The sequence below is a fragment of the Sylvia atricapilla genome, chromosome 1, assembly GCF_009819655.1.
Source record: "Sylvia atricapilla isolate bSylAtr1 chromosome 1, bSylAtr1.pri, whole genome shotgun sequence".
NCBI lineage: Eukaryota > Metazoa > Chordata > Aves > Passeriformes > Sylviidae > Sylvia > Sylvia atricapilla.
The window spans coordinates 92,828,216-92,848,031 of NC_089140.1; the positions used below are offsets into that span (position 1 = coordinate 92,828,216).

Consider the following 19,816-nt stretch of genomic DNA (forward strand, 5'->3'; position numbering starts at 1 on the left):
AGTGTGGCAGTTTAAAAAGGAAATGCTTTCTAATTGGGTTACCAAAAAATAAATCAACAGGAAGAAAGATTCCATGATCAATTCAGAGCCACAGTGGATTCCTCCTCCCACCGCTCTTTTTTTGTTTTTTTTTTTTTACCCCAATAAATGTTAGAGCTGTGTACAGAAAACCAGAACGTGCTAAAAGTGAGATCCTGTTCACATTTTCTCCTTCCAGAATACTGTAGTGAGTGTGCAAATTCAAAGTACACGAGCCAAGACAACAGCAGGTGTTTTCAGGGCACTGAAAAATGAGTCCCTTTTTCTTTCCTTGTTCTACCTGTACCAGTTGCCCAAAACTAAAGAAAGGGAGAACAAGCAAGCTGCATTTCTGTCCTACCAAAGCACAGAAAGAACACACTATAGACACAAGGTGCAAGAAATCATCTTGAATTTCTACACTTGCATGCACTGTCACAGCAACTCATTGAACCACTGAATCATTGAACCATGGAATGATTTGGGTTGAAAGAAACCTTAAAGATCCTCTCATTCCAACCCCCTGCAATGAGCAGGGACACTTTCTATTACACCAGGTTGCTCAAAGCTCCATCCAACCTGGTGCTGAACACATCCAGGGATGGGGCATCCACAACTTCTCTGGGCAACCTGTTTCAGTGCCTCACCACCCTCATCGTAAAAAATTTCTTCCTTACTTCTAGTCTAAACTAACCCTCTTTTAGTTTAAAACATTCTCCCTTCTCCTATCACAACAGGTTCTGTTAAAAATGTTGACCTTGTTTGTCTTACAAGCCCACTTTAAGTACTGGAAAGCTGTAATAGGGTCTCCCTGGAGCCTTTTCCTCTCCAGGCTGAAAAACCCCAATTCTCTCAGCCTGTCTTCATAAGAGAGGTGCTCCAGTCCTCTGATCATCTTTCATGGTACTTGTCTGCTCTCACTCCAGGTCCATGTCCTTACACTGAGGGGCCCAGAGCCGGACACAGTACTCCAGAACGCTAGGTTTGTGAATCTTCCCACCAGTTAAAAGTAACCTGATGGATCAGTGTATAACATAAATGTAAATTTCAGCAGAATTTGCACATGTGTATTTTTCTTAAATGTTTCCTATTTTGGAAACATATGCAACGGCATGGCTGAATTAATAAACTCTATTTCTTGCAGTACTCTTCTTATTTCAGTTTTTTGTAGCAATCTTACAGGCCACAGTTCAGCTGTTTCCTAAGAGGCACCTTGTAAATGTATTAAAATACACTTTCACTTCTAAGTATTTTTTGATTACTCTACCTCACTTCATTTAGATTTCCTGACATGAGGGATGTACCAACACCTACCTCCTTTCATCTTCATAAAGACACACTTAAGATATATGTCATAACAGTCAATGTTCTGGGCAGGGAAGAGGAAACACCATTATTTTTAAAGAATGTCCCTATTTAACATCATTATCACACACCAGCTGTCACGATACAACGTGTGAGATCGCACACATTTTATGTAAAACCAACCTTAGACAACCCTGTGAGCTTCATGCTCTTACTGGTTTAAAAGAAGTGCATATTTTTAAGGCAGGATGTGAAATTCATCTCTATTCAAACTGAATACCATGGATGGATGAAGACAAAAGATGAGCAATGGAAAACAAGCACCAGAGCTTTTAATCCCAAAATAGTTTTGGCAGTGCAAAATACTACTGCTTGCACCCGGAGACTGCCACCTGATAGCTGAACAGGGACAGGAGCTCATGCAGACTTTTCTCCCTTGCTGCACGAGAGTCAGCCACATTGTTCAAGCAGTATTCAGAAGCCACATGGAGAGCACACAAAATGGCCATAATTGCTCCCTTGGAAGTAAACACAGATAGATTTTATTTTTTAAATAGGATTCCAGTCTTTATAACAGAGTCTTTGGAAGCAGAACATGAAATCTCAGACCATGTGCACAGAAAAAAATATAAACTTCTTTGACAGGAGTCAACTCAGATTTTGGTTTTAAAAGCCCATGGAAACATATGTCCCAGAGAAAGTGACAAGGACATATGAATTGCTCCCAGTGAATTTATGTTGGGCATACAGTACATTTTTAGGAGAGCCACCTGCCAAAGCAACTGTCTCAATTTCAGAAGTAGCACTGTGATATTTTAACAAAGAGAATGTAAATGACTGAGGGCAGAAGTGTAACAAAGACTCCTTACTGGGATTTCCTAATGAAGTGCTTCTGGTCACTACATCACATCACACTATTCTATAGTCTTAAGGTTAGGAAAAAACCAAACCAAAAAAATTCAAAATAAACCCAGAAACAAAGCAATGAAACCTGACTAAACATATAGACAGCACAGCCACTTGCACTATTTCCTTATCTTTTACGTCTAAAATAGCATTACTTTGGAAAGGAAAACTAATCTCAAAGGTGACTATAACCTTTTATATTCTCTTTTTCTAATAGTAAAGACAAAAAATAAGATTAATCTTGAATTCTGGCCTGTCATGAACCACTCCTAAAAACATCAATATTTCATAAAGAGTTGGTCACATTTATTTCACATATTGGCTTTAGTTCATTGAACTTCTCAATGTTTGCTGCTAATTACAATAAATCTGAGAGGAAGAAAAGGCAGTAGGAAATAATCAGCAAAATTACGTACAGATATCTTGGCTATTTTGAGGGGGAAAAAGCAGCACCACAAACACCAAAGCTAAGAAGTCCAGTCCCTACAACATTTGTCTGGAGGCGATAACGTGATAATCACTGGGGCCTCTGGATTAAAAAAAAAAAAAAAGATAAGAAAACACTGAAGTATCTCACAGACACTGACAGGGCATTCTGCCTGATCCCTTATGGTGCCAAAAGGTGGAGGCCCTCAGAAGAGGAAGAAGATGTAAAGTTTCTCTTCTTTTTCTGGCTGTCTCTCCTCTACTCCCCTCTTATCACCATAACTGAGAACTCTCCATATCCATCAGCTTAAGCTGAAACTGGAGAGAAAGGTCAGAAGTTGTCAGTGGAAGGAAAAATACCACAGGCACTCAGCATGATGCCTTAAACCTTGTCATCGTAAGAAACCAGGTTTAAACAAAACAATTACACAAAACCAAAGCAATCCTCCACTGCTTAGAAAAGAGTGACATCTTTGTCTATTTTAACCCATTAAGAATCCTGTTGTGAGCATCACACTGAAGCCAAACACAGCTGGGTCCACTCCTGCTGAGGCCACCTGGAGCAGCCTGCTCAAGGACTCTGCCACAGCTGGGCTGTCTGCAGCCAACATGGCACAAAAATGGGACCCCAAAAGTAGGAACAAGCCTTGACCAGGGCTCTCCACCTTGCTTCAGAGCTCTGGCACTCAACACTGGCCTGAGCAACACCACAGCTCCACCTGCACTCGGTCGCTTTCCCAGCTGAGGCCACTGCACCGACCCAGCTGCCTGGCCTGGCCTCGGGCCACTGCAGTGCTGGTGACCACTGGAGCTCAGCTGTCCCCAGCTGCCACCTCAGTCCTGCTGAGTGTCTCCCTAGCCCACAGTGGGGCTGTGACCCATTGGGGAGCCTCACAACGTCTGTTCCGCTCGCCCAGCAGGGCAGCTTGTCACATTTCAAGGTCTCTTATACACCTGCCTGTTTCTTCACTTTCCCCAATGGCAGCCTGGCTCTGCCAGAGTACCCAGATGGGACTGGGGTTTAGCTCTAATCACTTGAGAACTGATTTTTCTGCATGTTCAAACTTGTTATTGCCTTTTCAGGGTTGGATACCTGTTTGCTGCCCCAACACACGAGATTTGATGCCAGCAGACCAGAGGCAGCTCAGCAGCTCATGATGGTTACTGTTTTGCATCATTATGACTAACTGAAAAACTAAATAACTGCAGACTGAGATTACTGAGGCAGCAAACTCCTTGTGCAGACTAAAAAAATCTGGTTTATATCAAAATTCCTATATATAATTTCCAAACTCTGGCAACCAAAGCATCTCAAGGCAAGCATGGTCTTTATCTGCCAACTTCACCAGTTTAATACTGGGACCCTATTGCAAGCAACACCAGAGGTTTTGCAGTGTTTTTTCTGTAGTCCCAGATTCTAATTTCCAACTTAACTATTAGAGGAATTTCCTACAGCAGAGTGATTCAAGTAGATGGTTACATCCATATTCTAGTACTCTGTACCTTGATTAAACTGTGAACAACAGGGCCAGCAGTCACGTGTTTTTATAGCTACCTGCTAAGCACAGTCATTTTTAAATAATCTCCCTTTCTCAAAGTGGTACTGATTTTGCTGGATTTCCCTAGGAAGAAAGGATGAGAGATCATTTAATTAAAGCACAGATTTGGGTGTCAGGGCTCAGCACCAACCTCTGTGATCAACCTCCTTTAAAGCCATGAGCACATTTCACAACAACTCTGGGGTTAGCTAGATGAAAGCAACTGGTATTTTCTGCCTACTAAGTCCTGGACCCAAAACACAGCACCTAATTCGCTGTAAACACCCAACTACTACTAAAATGCAACCCAAAATCTCAAAACAATCCATTGCCACATGTGCACTCAAGAGACAGTAGTCAGAAGATTAATGTTCCAAAACTAAGCTCTCAGGAGTCGAGGAGTGCTGGCATGAAGGTTGCCCATGCAATCACATTTGAGCCCTCTGGTGCATTCACTTAAGGATACAGTCTTTAATTACTGAACTGCTTTTGCTGCCAGCACTTCATTCAGCATTCCTTTTGACAGGCTCACCCAAAGCACAGCACCTTGGTTTTACTCGCCCTGGTCAGACCATGGCCACATGCATTATTTACTGAATACTCTCAAGTTCCAGCTCAGAGTACAGAAATTCTTAATTTTACTGGCAGATTTCCTGTAGCATTTAGTATTAAGCACTCAGATACTTCTGAAGGAAGGTTATTTATTTTCAGCGTCACTCTATTGAGGAGAGAAGGGTATATGTCCTCTACTACACAAGTAAGAAATGAGACTGAGCTGACACACTAAGGCAAAAAAGTCCCCATTTAATCTGAGGTACCAAACCTAAGGTGTTTCTAGTGCAACTTTTTGTCAGAGCATTCTGCATTTCATAGAGCTTTGCACCCCCAAAGTAAACCATAGTCTCTACACGCCTTTGCCACAGCAGACAATATTCAGCACTTCTGTAAAAAAAAAGAAAAAAAAAAAAAACAAAAACACTTCCCAATACGACAAAAACACCCCAAAACATCAAACAAACAAAAAAACCAAACCAAACAATCCCACATAAAGATTTACACAGTCAGAGAAACATTGTAAAAAAAGCATCTTTAGAGATTTGTAGGGTTTCACAAACGGCAGTTTTGTAGCAAAGCAAAACACTAAATCCTGTTCCAGCGATCAATAATCAATTTCTCTAAAAAAACCCACCTTTTTTCCCCCCACCAATATAAATTCCCTGCATTTCTGCATCAAAGAACAAATGGTTATCAACATCCAGCAAATAATTCTCCTGAAACACTTATCTTGTGCACTGAAGACTATGTGTATGTACACAAGTAGCGCTCACTAAGTCATGAACCTCTGAAAGGTTCTCTCCATTTCAGTACCTCTTCAGTCATGGAAGGTGAAAGTCCCCCACCTGAGAGCTTAGGAGATTTAAGAGAGAAAAAACACCCAAGTCATCACATTTTGGCATTTTACTGCCAAGTAGTACATCCCTCAGAAACCTCACTGATGACTCACAGCTTGACATTCTCTTGGTCCCATCAGTTCAGAACAGTATTTCGGTATTTCCACAATATATTTCACTATTGATAATAGTTATGATTCCACGTAAGTCAAAAAGTCAATCAAGTGTAACCACTTCAGTGAAACCTGTCAGCCTTCCCTATAAACATGGCTTTCAAATAAATAGAGACAATCAATCAACATTCACATATTCAATCCATTTCCAGTACAGAAACTGTAAATCAAGGAACTAGATATAACACAGGCAGATATTAAGCAGAAAATATTTCAAATTCCTTAAGCAGCGGCTCTCACAGAAAAGTGAGCCATTATTTACATGCCCAGTCTTAATGCTCAGGGATAGCAACATGTACTTTAAGAAGATAATTCAGAAGTGATTAAAAAGTTGTGGTTTTGAAAGACAAAACAGGTACATTCTCCATGCAGATGCGCTAATATCTGTAACAACAGCTTTGGCTACAAAACTTTCAAATATGGAACAGCACAATCACAAGACACCAAATCTCAAATATCGTGCAAAATGTTATGGTAGCACTGTACTTATTTGTGTTTGTTACTCTAAGAGTTCTCCTGATAGAAAGGTATCAAAAGAGCAAGGAAATACAGTTCCATGTCTTTTTGCACATTCAAGATAGTATGCAAATATAGTGGCTCATTACACTATCAAGAGAGGCCAGCAAAACCAGTCCTGAGAAAACAGGAAAGCATACTCAAGTGAGATTAATTTGACACTTTCCTCCACTACAGTTTTAAGAACAATTTAAAATCCCACACATTAAGCATTTGTTTTAAAATGCAGATGTATGACTTAACAGAGAATACAGAAAAACACAAATAGTCATTTGAGTTCAAAAAGCCCAATAGTTTTACTGTTGCTCTTCACTGCAAAACAGCTTTAGATTCTCAAAATTAATTCTATACACTTCATTTTGCATTTCTTGGCCACTTAAAACTCTTGGATGGATGTAAACAGGAAATCTAACCAGCAAAGGCAGCAAAATATTTTAGAACAGGTTCAGATAATAGCTTGCTTTATCATCAGTCCACAACATAATACCCAAAAATCTGAAAAATAACTCAGCAATAAACAAGTGTGTGTACACATGCACAGCTGCACACCAACTTCCTATGTAAGGCTATCATGAAAGCAAGAAAAAGTTAGAAAATAAATTACATGGATCTCTTATGACATACACAAAGTTTGAAGAACACATCCAGAAGAGAATTAATGCCTTCTGAAAAGATACTGGCTGTTCCTTCGCATATGTACTCAGAGTCAGTCTACTGTACTTACCAATATTTTGTTATCCACTTTATCTCCCTTGGTTTCCAGCTTTACTTTCTTCTTCACAGAAATTTTGATTTTCCTCCCAATAACATCCCTGACACTTTCTGAAACAAAAGAAAACATCTTAATTGAATACCTTCAGTGTCAACACAAGAAGGAAACAGATGCATGCCACTGTCAAGTTTTCAGAAAACATAGCTCTGAGTCTGTCCAACTGCTTGCGCTCATGGAAGTCTCATGCACATGCACTGGTACTAAGCACAACAACTACAATTTTCTAAGTATGCCATCTATACAGTAATTTGTGTCTATTTGTGATAGGATTGTTCATGTCATATGCCAGGATTCTAAACACAATTTGATACTTTTTTTGCAGCACTACTTGCATATCAAAAGCATTCCCAAGACAAGCCACAGCACTGCTTAGCTCCATTCTGGGAAAATACAACAAATTCCTCACTGCTATTATTTGTACCTGAAAAGCTCACTAAAGCAAATTAGCTCCTTGCATTGCACAAATTTCAGCCTCTTGTTAATATCAGGGAGGCTAAATGGGTCAGGCAATGGAAGAGCAACTGTTCACACATTTTGCACTCTGTGCACTGAAGTAGCAAAGCAAACCAAGCAGACTTCCAGATAGTAACACCTGGCAGCTAGGCAGAGGACGCTATGGAGGCTACATTGGTCTGGGTCCAAATCCCAGCGACAACGTCGCCACTCCATGGTGCCAACACCAAAGTTACATTGGTTGCCATAATGTTTTAATACGCACATGGACACACACAGTCTCTGCCAAGCATGAGACGAACCAGCTTTTCCCGTGATCATTTGCACCCTGGCCTGAAGGGAACATGCACACAGGGAACCGTGTCTAGAAAGCTTATACAACTACTGACACTGATGTAATTGAGAGATAAACAGAGGAGTTCATCTAGAAGAGCCAATTTGGCACCTTCCGTAAGTTTCACTCCCCAGCCCCCACTGAAAAGGAATGAGAAAGAAATCTTTTAAACACATTAACCTATTTGCAGCCAAACAACAGGCATCTGTAAAAGGCAAGTCTCCACCCTCTCCAGACACATAGACTTCGCCCTCGGGCACGCTTAAGTTTAAAGGCAAAAATGAAAGATAATAGACTATTCCTAAGGCTTTTAATTATAGTGCTCTGTATAGCGCTTTTCTGCACAATTTTTATCCGGTAGTCAGAAGACATTAGCACAAACAACACACCATTTATTAAGCCTGGATGTTTAACCCAGGCCACAGTGTTCTGCCTGCAGGGCAGAAGGGTGTGCAAGTCAGAAACGTGGCTGTTCGGAGAGACTCTTCACCAGAAAGAGCTCCTTCTGCAGAATCGGCATGCTTTCCCCAGGAATTTTAATTTTCCTATCAGGAAACAAAAGCTCCTCGGTAGCAGCGGCTTGCCCAGCGAGAAGCCTGTCCCAAGCTGCGGCAGCCCGGTGGCAGGCAGCCAGCGCGGCCGGCCCCCGGAGCAGCCGCTTGGGCAGGAGCCAGGCTGCGAGATCCCGGAGCAGCCAGGTAAGCAGCGCCCGGGGGAGAGTCCAGCCCGATGTGAACTGTTCTCCCAAAACTTCCTCTCCCATGGGGAATGCCCAATTACGGTCTTTTTGTCCCTGCTTGGGAACCCAGAAGCAAGCTGACCACAGAGGCTTTTTCACCAGGTTTTGTCTCCTTGCAGAAGGTATTGCTGCTGCCTCTGCTACTTTGCCTCCACTTGCAGCCTGTGCCTTTCGGTTTCTCCTCTCCCATAAACAGCTTCAAGTACCTACATCTAGCAAGGGACTTCCTCCTGACGCACCTGTATGGAGAGACACGCTTCACTTTGCTGTCCCACGCAGCAGAAGTGGGAATGACTGCAAGCTCTCAGTTCTAGCACTCTTACTCCAACAAGCCAAAAGGAGAGAAGGGGCCTGGGACCCCAGACTGCACAAAGCATCATCAGGATGTCAGCTCCCCACAAGGCTCTATCTGCCTGAAAGAGCTAGCAACACTACTTCAAAGAGCCAAAAGACAGATTTCATAGATACACTCCACAGGACTGAAGACAATTCCCTCCACATGAGGTTGGCAAGTGGAATCACAAAGTAAATTTTCAGACTGAGAGATGGAAACATAATATTAAGGTTCACATTTTAAAATGTTCACCCATTTTTAATGCTGAAGACTTCACACATCCACACCTGGGAGGAGTGGATCCAGGCAAGCCAAGAGTAAGAGGTTTCTTAGAAGACTATGACCTACGAGACCTGACAAAGGTCACACGGGAAGTGAGTAACAGAACAAAAACTGTTGCTCAAACACTCCTACCCCCAGTTTAATCTCCACACTCCAGTCACTCCACATTAAAGCACATCCATTCATCCTGCTCTCAAAACATGGTTATTAAAAAAAACTTATTTGGAGGTTAAATTTTAACATGCAGACACTGAAATACTGCTAGAAACTAAACCAATCTCCATTAACAGATCTCCACACCCCAGAATAACTCTTGACAAATCAAGCTGAGTGGGTGAAGAGCACCAGGGCTGGGGGCGGTAATTCTTAAGATTGTTCGAAGCCACCAGAGAAGGGGAAGTGTGAAGATGCCCACCTTATTCTTCCCTGTAATACACCTCACCTACTAGACGCATGGTGAGTAAGAAATACTGTGTTAGCACCTTAAACATGCCTGGCCACCTTAAAAATAGAAAAACTCCATGGTTCTGACCATAGCTACACCTAGAACACTTCCTAGCTCATCACTTCTTAGCAATAAGCAATAGACTACAGTCTCTCTGTAAACCACATGGTTTGGAGACCTAAAGGACTGCAAAATAGAGCTATTTTGACGCTAGAGGGAAAAAAAATCTGCAGCAGCTGCAAATGTCCACCCAGATTTTACCAATATTTGAAAAAAACGCAAAAAAACACTTGCTGATTGATGAAACTGAAGGAAATGCAACAATGTAAATTACCTACAAAAGTTCTGAAGGATTGTATTCAATGCAACATGTACCTTGTTGCCTGACAAATTTCTGTTTCCATCTGTCAATAACAAAACACTTTAAATCATTCTAATGCTGGTGAGATCTTTAGACAGCTCTTCAACAGGCAAAACCAAAGGAAATTCGGCCTGAACGAGCTAGCTGAGGGCCTGGAGCATCAAACCTGTTATCCCCAAATGACACTGGTTACACACATACCGCGTCAACGATCCATTTATTGGAAGCTCCCCAAAAGCGGTGACAGCATTTTCAGAGTCCTTGCCATCACCTGTGACTGAGTTCCTAAGCTCATACCGTGCAGGATGGGGGCTCGTGTGCACGGGGCCATAAAACTTCAATTACAAATACCCTCACTCTCTCCTACGCAAGGAGGAAAACGAGTCTTAAACTACGCAAAACCCGGGAGGATGAATAAAAAAGCACCGAGCGGAGCCGCAGCCCGTGCCGCCAGGCTGAGGCGCTCCGAGGACGTGCCCCGGGCGGGCGGCGGTGCGGGGGGCGCGGGGGGCCGGGGCAGCCTCACGGCGCGTCTGCCAGAGCCCGCAGCCTGCCGGCACCCCGGACAGCCCCCTCGGGAGCGGGGACACACACTGTCCCCCACGCCGCGGCTCCCGAGGGCTCAGTCCCTGCCCGCGGCCGCCTCCCCGCAGCCCCGCAGCCCCCGCCCGCCCATTCCCCGCACGCAGCAGCGCGGCCTCGCCGCCCCCCGCCGGCTCCTCCGAGTCCCTCCAGCCCCGAGCGGAGCCCCCCGGGCTCCCCCGCGGCGCTTCCCCGGCTCCACGGACCCAGCCCCGGGCTGCCCCCACCCCGGGCAGCGCTGCGCCCCGCGCACGGCGGCCTCCAAACTTGCCCCCGCGGCACCTTCCCCCGGGGACCCCGCGCCCTGCATCCCCGCCGCCATGCCCCGTCCCTTACCGATCAACTCTTTGGGGACGTCGGAGCTCTCCTCGGCCATGGCGGCGGCGCTGCCCGGCGCCCGGGGGTGCCCGGCGGCGGGGCTGCTTCAGCGGCGCGCCGTCCCTGCGCCGGGCGAGGCGGGCATGCACCCAGCGGGCGGGGAAGGAGGAGGGCCGGCCGTGCGCCTCGCTGCGGAGCGCGGGGTGTGTGTGCGGCTGCGAGCGCGGGCGGAGGGAAGGGGCTTCTCCCGCCCCCGCGGAGCCCGCTCCCCCCGCGCTACATGCCGCCCCCGGCTGCCGGCGCGGCCGGGACGGGCATTTCCAGGGAGGGATGGATGGCCCGCAGGCGGCCGTCAGGCGCGGCGCTCCGGGCTCACGGCGGCCCCCGCACCGCTTCCCCCGTTCCCGCCTGCGCGCCGCCCGGCTCCCCCGCCCGGCACCGGCGGGAGGCGGCGGCTGCCCCCGCCCCGGGAGGGCTGGCCCCCGAACAACGCGGGAGCCGCCGGGAGCCGCCCGCGCCCACCGAGAGCCCAGCGACAGAGCGGGAGGCGGTGGCGGCGGCGGCCGGGAGCATCGCCCTCAGGCAGCCATCGCGGCGAGGGAGGAGGAGGAGGGCAGTGGGCTCGGAGGTTTAGCGCGGCGACGCCGGCCCCTCCTTCGACCGATCGCGCCGAGCGGCGCTGCGGCGGGGGCCATCTGCCGGCGGCCGCGGCCACAGCGGCCCCGCGCCGGGTACCACCTGAGGCGGCAGCAGCGCCGGCCCGCCCCGACAGACCGTGCCTTCCGCAGCGGCACCTCAGCCTTCGCCCCGCGGGAGGACTCCGCCGGGTTCATTAAAACGGGTTTATGGTTAACCGAAGGGGGTGGTTGTCATCGTCAGGTCAGTCCTTGCCGCCTGGGAAAGGGATTGCCCAGTTCCTTTCCAGAAAAGCTGGATCACCTCGAGACCTGGAAGAGGCTAACCTTTGGTCCAGAACTCATCTGCCTCTCCCTCGCTCCGTCACCTTATCTCCATGGGGACGGCGGCTGCCTCGGCACTTGTTGTGAGATAGCGCCATGGCTAGGGACGGCTTAGCAAACTCCTTGTGCAGGGAGATCCGGTGTTGCTGAGCCTGTGCTACGCTGAAGGGAACTAAACATGCCTCCTTCCTAGGACCAAATTAAAATCCACAAGTTGTAGCATTTTTGCTTGTTGCACTTTGCCACTGAGGATTTTTGTCATGCGTTAACAGCCACATTATAGAAACACAGCACGCGAGCTGCCTAATTGCACTCATAAATATAAGCACAGAAAGATGCTTATTGGATGAGAGCGAAGGAAGAGGCTCGGCAGCCCTGGAAATTCTTTGGCTTGCTTCTGGTAGTGATGCCTGGTTTCAGTGAGAGGATCATTTTCACTGCAGCAGGACTCTGATTGGTCGCCCTGCATCCTAAAGGGGTGGATTACTGCATAAACCTCATATTTCAAGCACTCTACAAGTGCATGGTCGGTCTGGGAGACTAGTCATTTTTGTCTAATTAAGAAATCTAAAATGTTTTCAGTGAGAGCAACAATGTGACTACAAAAAGTTATTTTGCTGTTACATTACCACACTCCTATGTTGCACTCCTATGTCACGGACTATTGTATACCACAGTCTTCAGAAGAAACATGACCGCTTTGAAATTGGTGTCACTTGTCAAATAAATGTATCATGTTTTCTCTTGGCACCAACCAGATCTCTAAATCATGTCAGAGATGATTTTATCAACATAGATACCATTACTACCGAGATGAATGCGATTTACAATCTTTACAGTTTGCTGTTTACATGTGAAGAATAAACATATCCTTTAAAGAAAAGAAACAAAAAGTGAATATATTAGTAAAAGAATAAAGTAAGCTGTGTGCTTTTAATATACAGCAATGTCAATAAATCTTATCTGGATATAAATATGTATCTCTCATTAAAATGCACTGTATTCCTTTTCTCCTCTGCTCTCTTTTCCTTACTGTAGCTGCATCCTTTTATGATGGACACAGAATACCTGCTGACCTCTTCCTTCCTTTTTTTCCAATTTTTCCTCGTGGCTCAGCAGAAAAGGGCATTTCTTGCTCACTGGATATACATAGGCTTACTTCCTCCAATGAACATAGGCCTGGGTTCTTTGTTTTGGCAGGAAACAAACAAACAAACAAATAAAAAATAATTGAGAATTTCCTATCTTTTCTATTATCCAGAAGGGAAAAGTTAGACCATCAAGTCTGCATAAGAAAGCCCATATCATTTCATATAGTTACTTATGTATTGAGTGTAATTCCCTGTCTTCAGCTAAAACTTCTAGAAAGATAACTTTTATTCCATCACTATTCACCTGCTCTACAAAAAAATATATATTTTTTTGATCTATGACCTCTTAAGCATGACAACTTATCTTACCACTACACCACTGTCTTGTTTCTGACACAGTATTTGAAGCATGGACCTTGCCTCTTTGGCTGCTGCCAGACATCCACAGGCCTCTCAGCATGCATCAGCTGCAAAACTGATGAGCTTCTTCCATGCCTGCCTGCTTGCCTGCCTGCCTGTAGCTTTCTGCTAGAATACCGCTCCCACCTCCTCCACCCCAGTTTCCTACCACGAGCTGACACATACCGAGAGCCCAGGTTGTGTAAAGAAAAGAAGAATGAATGATGGCAGCAGCAGGGCTTTTTTTGTTTTGGCTTTTGTTTTTTAATTAGCAGCAATACAGGTTAATGGAGTAGCACTGCCAAGGCTGCTGTATAATTCCTGCTTTGGTGCAGCAGACTGGACCTGGTTCAAGGTAGGGAAGGTACAAACTAAACTCAGGTGGATTAGTGCTTCCAAGACTAGGTTCAATCAGCAAAATGCATAGTTTCCCATTCCTTGTTCCCTAGTCAGGAGGTAGAACATGATTGCCCGGGCGGCTGCTACAGTAATGCCTAGGTACTTACACTATGACAGCGTCAGTCTGGCCTGTCAGAACAAGGGTATTTCTAATCCCAAAGGTCCATGTCCCAGTTCAGAGAGGACTGGACCACCATCCCAGAGAGTCCAAACAATTAACTCCCTGAATCTCCAGAGACTCTTCTCCACAGTTTACAGGCAAAGCCTCACCATGGAGAGTTTGCTGGCTTTGTAAGAAGGTGTGATTTTCATCCTTTTCTGTTGACCCTTACTCTCCCCTAGTCAGTTCAGCAGGCATGCAGGTGTCACTGGCATCTTTCCCAGTGGCAAGGATGCTTGAAGAAATTCAACCCCTATGGCAAGTCATCCAAATCCGCTTGTGGTTGACACATTTTCCATGTTGTGCGAGTGCGAGAAATTGTTTTACTGTCTTGTAACCTGAATGAGTGAAGGGGGACAGGAAGGGGATTTTTGTCATTTCAGTAACTGAATTCTAATTGTCTTTTATCCCTTCTTGCCCACCAGTAGAGGGACATCAGCACAGCTGAGGAGAACAGAGGTGCCCAATTTAAAGTGAAACAACAGAAGCAGATGCAGATGGGTTTCCTGTCAGATCTCAGTGGCATTCTCCTAACTCTCAGGCGCACCTCATGCCCTGATTGTTCCTAAGCAGTCCTGGCTATGTTTGCAGGGCCTTGTAACCTCACTTTAGGGGCACTGATGAAAAGGATCACAATGTAGGTGCCCAAGTTAGGATCACACTCCACTAGGATCATAGAATCATCAGGGTGGGAAGAGACCTTTAAGATCATCAAGTCCACCTGTCAGCCCAGCACTACCACTGAAACCCCTAAACCATGAAACCACATCACCCAGCACCAGATCCAGATGCCTCTTAAACAGCTCCCGGGATGGTGACTCCACCACGTCCTTGGCCAGCATATTCCCATGTCTGACCACCTTAACAATGAAAATTTTGTTCTAATATCTAATCTGAATCTCCCCTGTCTCAGCTCAAGACCATCTCCTTTAGTACTCTCACCGTAGGCACAGTAGAAGAGACTGGCTCCCATCTTAACACCATTTCCTTTAAGGTAGTTGTAGCAACGCTGCGTATCACACGTGCAGCAGGCACATGGAGATGGAAAGAGGCTACATGGTCTTTTGCCAGAGCAGATCTTTGAAGTCATTTTAAAAGTCTTTCAAAGGATAACTGATTTGTCTGCCAAAAGGATGGGTTGTGTGCGGTTTTGTTGAAGATACTTTCTCTACAGGCTGCTCAAATTATTGTAGTTCCTGGCATGACAGAAATGCTGATGAGAGTAGTGGGCTGGATTGTGTGTGGGTTAGATGGCTGCAGGGGATGTTGCAGCATCCAGAGCTTGTATTTAACTGACAGTAACAGAACCGGGAGGGAGGAACTAAGAGCTTCAGAAGACTTTGATCAGCAAGACATTGACATAGAAGGGGCTGTGGAGGGGAAATATCCTCAAAAACTGCCACCTTTATGCATCAGATTAACCATTAACTGCACAAAGTAACGTTTGATGGTCTTTTGTCTCCACCTCTTGCAGGTCTGTACTATCATGGCACCTCAGAAGGTGTACTGACATACAGCATAACATATTCCTGTTTCCCTGCCTGTCTGCTGCCCTTGTCCTCCTTTTCAGCCTAAATCCTGTCATCTCCTGCAGATAAGGCAGGTGTCAATACGAGTTGTTGCCAAGCCATGTACACTGTCATAAGGCAGGGTATTTATAGTCTCACGTGTTGCATATCCTCCCTGGCAACTTCTCTGGCCCTTGTATAATGGCTTCAGCCCTGAAGAATTTAATTTTATTTTTTTTTTTCCTGAGAAGCAGTAGAATGATGCTGTCAACATCAGGAAATGATCAACCGAATGAGCCTGCTGAAGCCAGTGAAAAGATTTCAGGTGCCAACAGCAGGTGTCAGACTGACATTCAAGTTACACCCTGGAGTCATCCTGCTGCATCAAGACGGGAGAAACCAGGTGATCCAACCTGATTTGCAAAGCTGCTTTGCAGCCTAGAGTAAAAGCTTGGAACATCCCATAAAAGACAGAACGTCTCATAAAATGCAGTTGTAGGTATAAATGACCCAGGTTTGCCAGTTGCATTTCTAACAAATTCGAGGGGGTGAACTCTCTCACAGCTATGCCTCTGCCATCCCATAGCTTCTGTTTCCTGCCCTGTTGAAGGCAGACAGAACAGGGCCATACTGCCTAATGTACCACAGTACTAGCCAGTCAGGCATTTCCAAGAGCAGTGTCATTTAAAGAAGTGTTTCTTTTCAATCACTGCAATTATTATGGGCATTTTGAAGACCAAAAGGCAGCTAATCTGCCACTCTATGGAAGTGTATGAAGCACAATTGAGACACATGCTTCCAATTGTTTCTGAGCCCAGTTGCTAGTGAAATCTACACATCCATGCCAACTTTTTTCCACTCAGCCTAAAAATAATTTATAGCGCTTCCAGTTTTGGGATCTCTCCAGCTGTTTGTTTGTTAAATTTTTTAACCAATACATATCTTTCTGTTCATTGTTATGTGTGGTGATAACATTAAATGTGACATTTAGGCCCCTCACATTGATCACATATGTTTGGAAACCTGTAAATATTCCAGGACTTAGGGATCTTTTGACATGAACGTTTAGTTAGGAAAAGAGCAGAAAACAAGTAGCTAGCTAATTGCATGATGATAAATATGTCTTATATTGCTGGATGATTGGATGCCTTCTTTGCATTTCACCAGTTGAGACAAAATTTATAGGGAAAAATGTGTGTCCTACATCAGTCCTTGTTCGGTAAAGAAAATGACAGACTTTGTAAGTAGTCTTCTGCTGCTATCTGACTGAGTATTTTGAAACACTTTCCTCTGTATGGTCCTATGGTAATTTCAGTACCTTGCACTCAAAAAAAAAAAAAAAAAAAAAAAAAAAAAAAAAAAAAAAAAGTACTTTGTCTTGATTTTAGATAGAGTGAATATAAATGCAGCAGCAAAGATGTATGTTTTGATAAGGCATACTTTGATGGTAGCGTTAAGAAGATAATTACAAAGAGCAGTAAATGCCTTATGAAAATCTTAAAAAGAAAAAATCTATTCAGAAAAATTCTGGTTACTCCACTGTGTCTGGAGGGGGAAAGGGATAAAACCACGCTCGCTGGAGATAAGTCTGGGAGGAGCATGCCAGCTTTGAAGGACAGAGCAGTAGTTAGGTCTTTGCTGTCTCAGTGGAGAGAGAGGATGGAGATCCATGAAAGGGTCACTGATACGCTAGAAAACACAAAAGTGCCTGCAAATAGTCATGTAGGAAATAGGACTTCTCCCTCCATGAAGGTGACAGGACCAATAACCCAGCTGAGGTACATCTACACCAGCGCATGCAGCACAGGCAAAGAACTGGAAGAACTAGAAGCCAGAGTACAGCAAGAAAAACATAACAAATTTCCACCACAGAAACATGTTGGGATGACTTGTACAACTGGAGTGTTGCAATGGATGGCTACAAACTCTTCAGAAGAAACAGGTAAGGAAAGAGAGGTGGTGGAGTAGCCCTGTATGTTAAGTGAGTGTTTTGATTGTCTGGAGCTTAAGTGATGGTGATGATATGGTTCAGTGCTTATGGGTAAGAATCAAGGGGAAGATCAACTAGGCAGATATCCTGGTGGGAGCCTGTTATACAACCAGGATGAAAAGGAAGATGAAATAGTCTGTAAGCACCTGGGAGAGGCCTCAGAATCACTGGCCCTTGTTCTTGTGGCAGACTTCAACCAAGAAAGACGTCTGCTAGAAATACAGCAAAGAGAAAATAGTCTAGAAGGGTCCTTGAGCATGTGGAAGACTCAGCTGGCAAGGGAGGGAATTAGGGAATGTACCTGCTGGGCACATTGTTTTTAAGCAGAGGAAGAACTGGTGAGTGATGTGATAGCTGAGGCAGGTTTACATTGAATATTACATTGGGCAGACGGCAGATTTACATTGAATATTAGGCAAAATTCCTTCATTGAAAAAGGTTCTCAAGCTTTGGAACAGACTGCCCAGGGAAGTGATGGAGTCACCCTCCCTGGAGGTATTTAAAAAAAAACATGTAGATGTGACATTTAGTGGTGGACTGGGAAGTGCTGCATTAACAGTTGGACTTGATGATCTTGGACGTCTTTTCCAACCTAGATGATTCTATGATTATTTTATCATCTGTTTCATATTCCTCATGCTTCAAACATTTTTAGCAGGCATATTTGTGTAAAACCAGGACCACTGTTGCTAAAGAGCTCATTTGCTTCTGCTACTTAGCTCTCTCTCGTGAAAGCATAATCCTTTGCATATCCCATCACATTTAGACACTAAGAATTTGTATAACTTGAGATGCTGAACTAGGGGCAAAAGCAGATCATTCCTAAACAAACTGTTTATACTGCCATCCTGTTTTTCTCTGTTCTGTACAAGGCATTACTAACAACATATGGAATACACTGAGCAAGACACTGAATGGAAACTTAACATGTTAAAGCATTTAAAACAGGTATGTAAGCATTTAAAACGGGTGTGTGAGCATTGCAGCCGCTTGGGTCACCTGTCACTAAGGCAAGCTCCACCATTTTAGCATATGTGAAACCTCATCTCTCCTCTACTGGAGACTTTGATCATGTCAGATGTCTTAGCAAGCCTCTTTTTCTTACCATTGACTCCAAATTAATCAATTTAATTGATTAATTTGATTGGTTTCCAGCCCTATGATATTAACCAGCACCTGTAATCGAGGTGGTGAAACTCCAGAGTCATTTGTACTGGCTGAGGTAATTGAAGAAGACAGATTTTCTTTGTAGCAGTGAAGTGGGTGAAACGAACCTGTATAAAAATTAATCTCAAGGAATTCTGACCTAAATTTCAAACTGAGCATGACTCTCTCTCCTTTTTAGCAGTTTGAGCTTCTCTCTCAGCCTTTACTATTCTTACTTCTTCCGCCGCAGAAACCACTAACAGCCCTTCCACCAATACCAACACCTTCCATTCAACCTAGCAATCTCTGCTCCAAAAAATATGTTCTTTAAATCTCAAAAAGCATTCTCAGAAGCAGCACATTCTGGAGAGGTCATTGACCATATGATGTGTCAAGAGCCTTTAAGAGAAAATGCTAAGCCTAAGTGGTGAGACACAACTCTCCAGCTCACACTGCGATAGCCTGAGAGACAGGGGGAAGAAGGGTGAGAAATGTGTAGGAAAAGTTATCTTGGACAATAATGCTTTAGGACCAGAAAAAGTAGAATATATAGTGACTAAAGAGAACGCTGACAGCAACTACATATGAATTTTAAGTGCAAAACAAACTTTCTGGCTACACTGAGCTATCAACCTTTTGAATTGCAGCCATTTTAGGAAAAGCTTGGAATGTGTCTAGAACATGCAGGAGTCTCCTTTCACACACAAGACTTGAACTCTGATGTGTGCTGTAACAGGTATGGTATTTCTTCCCCCTTTGCACAAGCTCCTTCCCATGGAGGGGCTTGCACAGTATAGTCTGAGAACCTTTACACATTTATGTTGGTAAACCAGTTACAGGACTCTTCCAGAATGGTGGAATTTCTAAACTGAAATTGTGTTGGTCTTTTTCACAGACTGGAGAATTGCTCAGCTTTGTACAGTCCTATGAGGGGAGACTCTTTTGTTTTGTTTTGTTTTGTTCACTCACCTTGCAAATCCACAGTTATCTCTAGATTCATGAGAACTCCCTGTGAGTATGAGATCCTTCCAGAGCTCTTCTTGTCATTCCCAGAGTGCTCAAGTTGTCCTAGATGTTTTGTAAAACAAAATAAGGAACACCGGTCATCTCTGGACAGCTTATGAAGGTTTTACAAATAAAACACAGAGGAATTTGCAAGCAGGGAAAGCAATATGAACACACTGCAAGAATGTCTTAGCTGCATGTTCCTAATATAAAACAGCATCAGATGTGGTATTGCAATGTAATAGGAATTTACTGGCAAAATGAGA

The 19,816-nt window shown here is 44.5% G+C and overlaps 1 protein-coding gene across 2 annotated transcripts in view; it reads right to left on the bottom strand.

Annotated features, from left to right (window-relative positions):
* Window positions 1-11,304, bottom strand: part of CARMIL1 (capping protein regulator and myosin 1 linker 1) — a 191,666-nt gene extending 180,362 nt beyond the window's left edge. For both annotated transcript variants that reach the window (XM_066328029.1, XM_066328021.1), the window contains exons 1-2: window positions 10,912-11,304; window positions 6,998-7,095 (exon numbers count right to left, since the gene is read on the bottom strand). In XM_066328029.1, coding sequence (XP_066184126.1) covers window positions 6,998-7,095; window positions 10,912-10,951 — 138 coding nt within the window. In that variant the 5' untranslated portion in view covers window positions 10,952-11,304. The remainder of the gene's footprint in view (window positions 1-6,997; window positions 7,096-10,911) is intronic.
* Window positions 11,305-19,816: the final 8,512 nt, after the last annotated feature.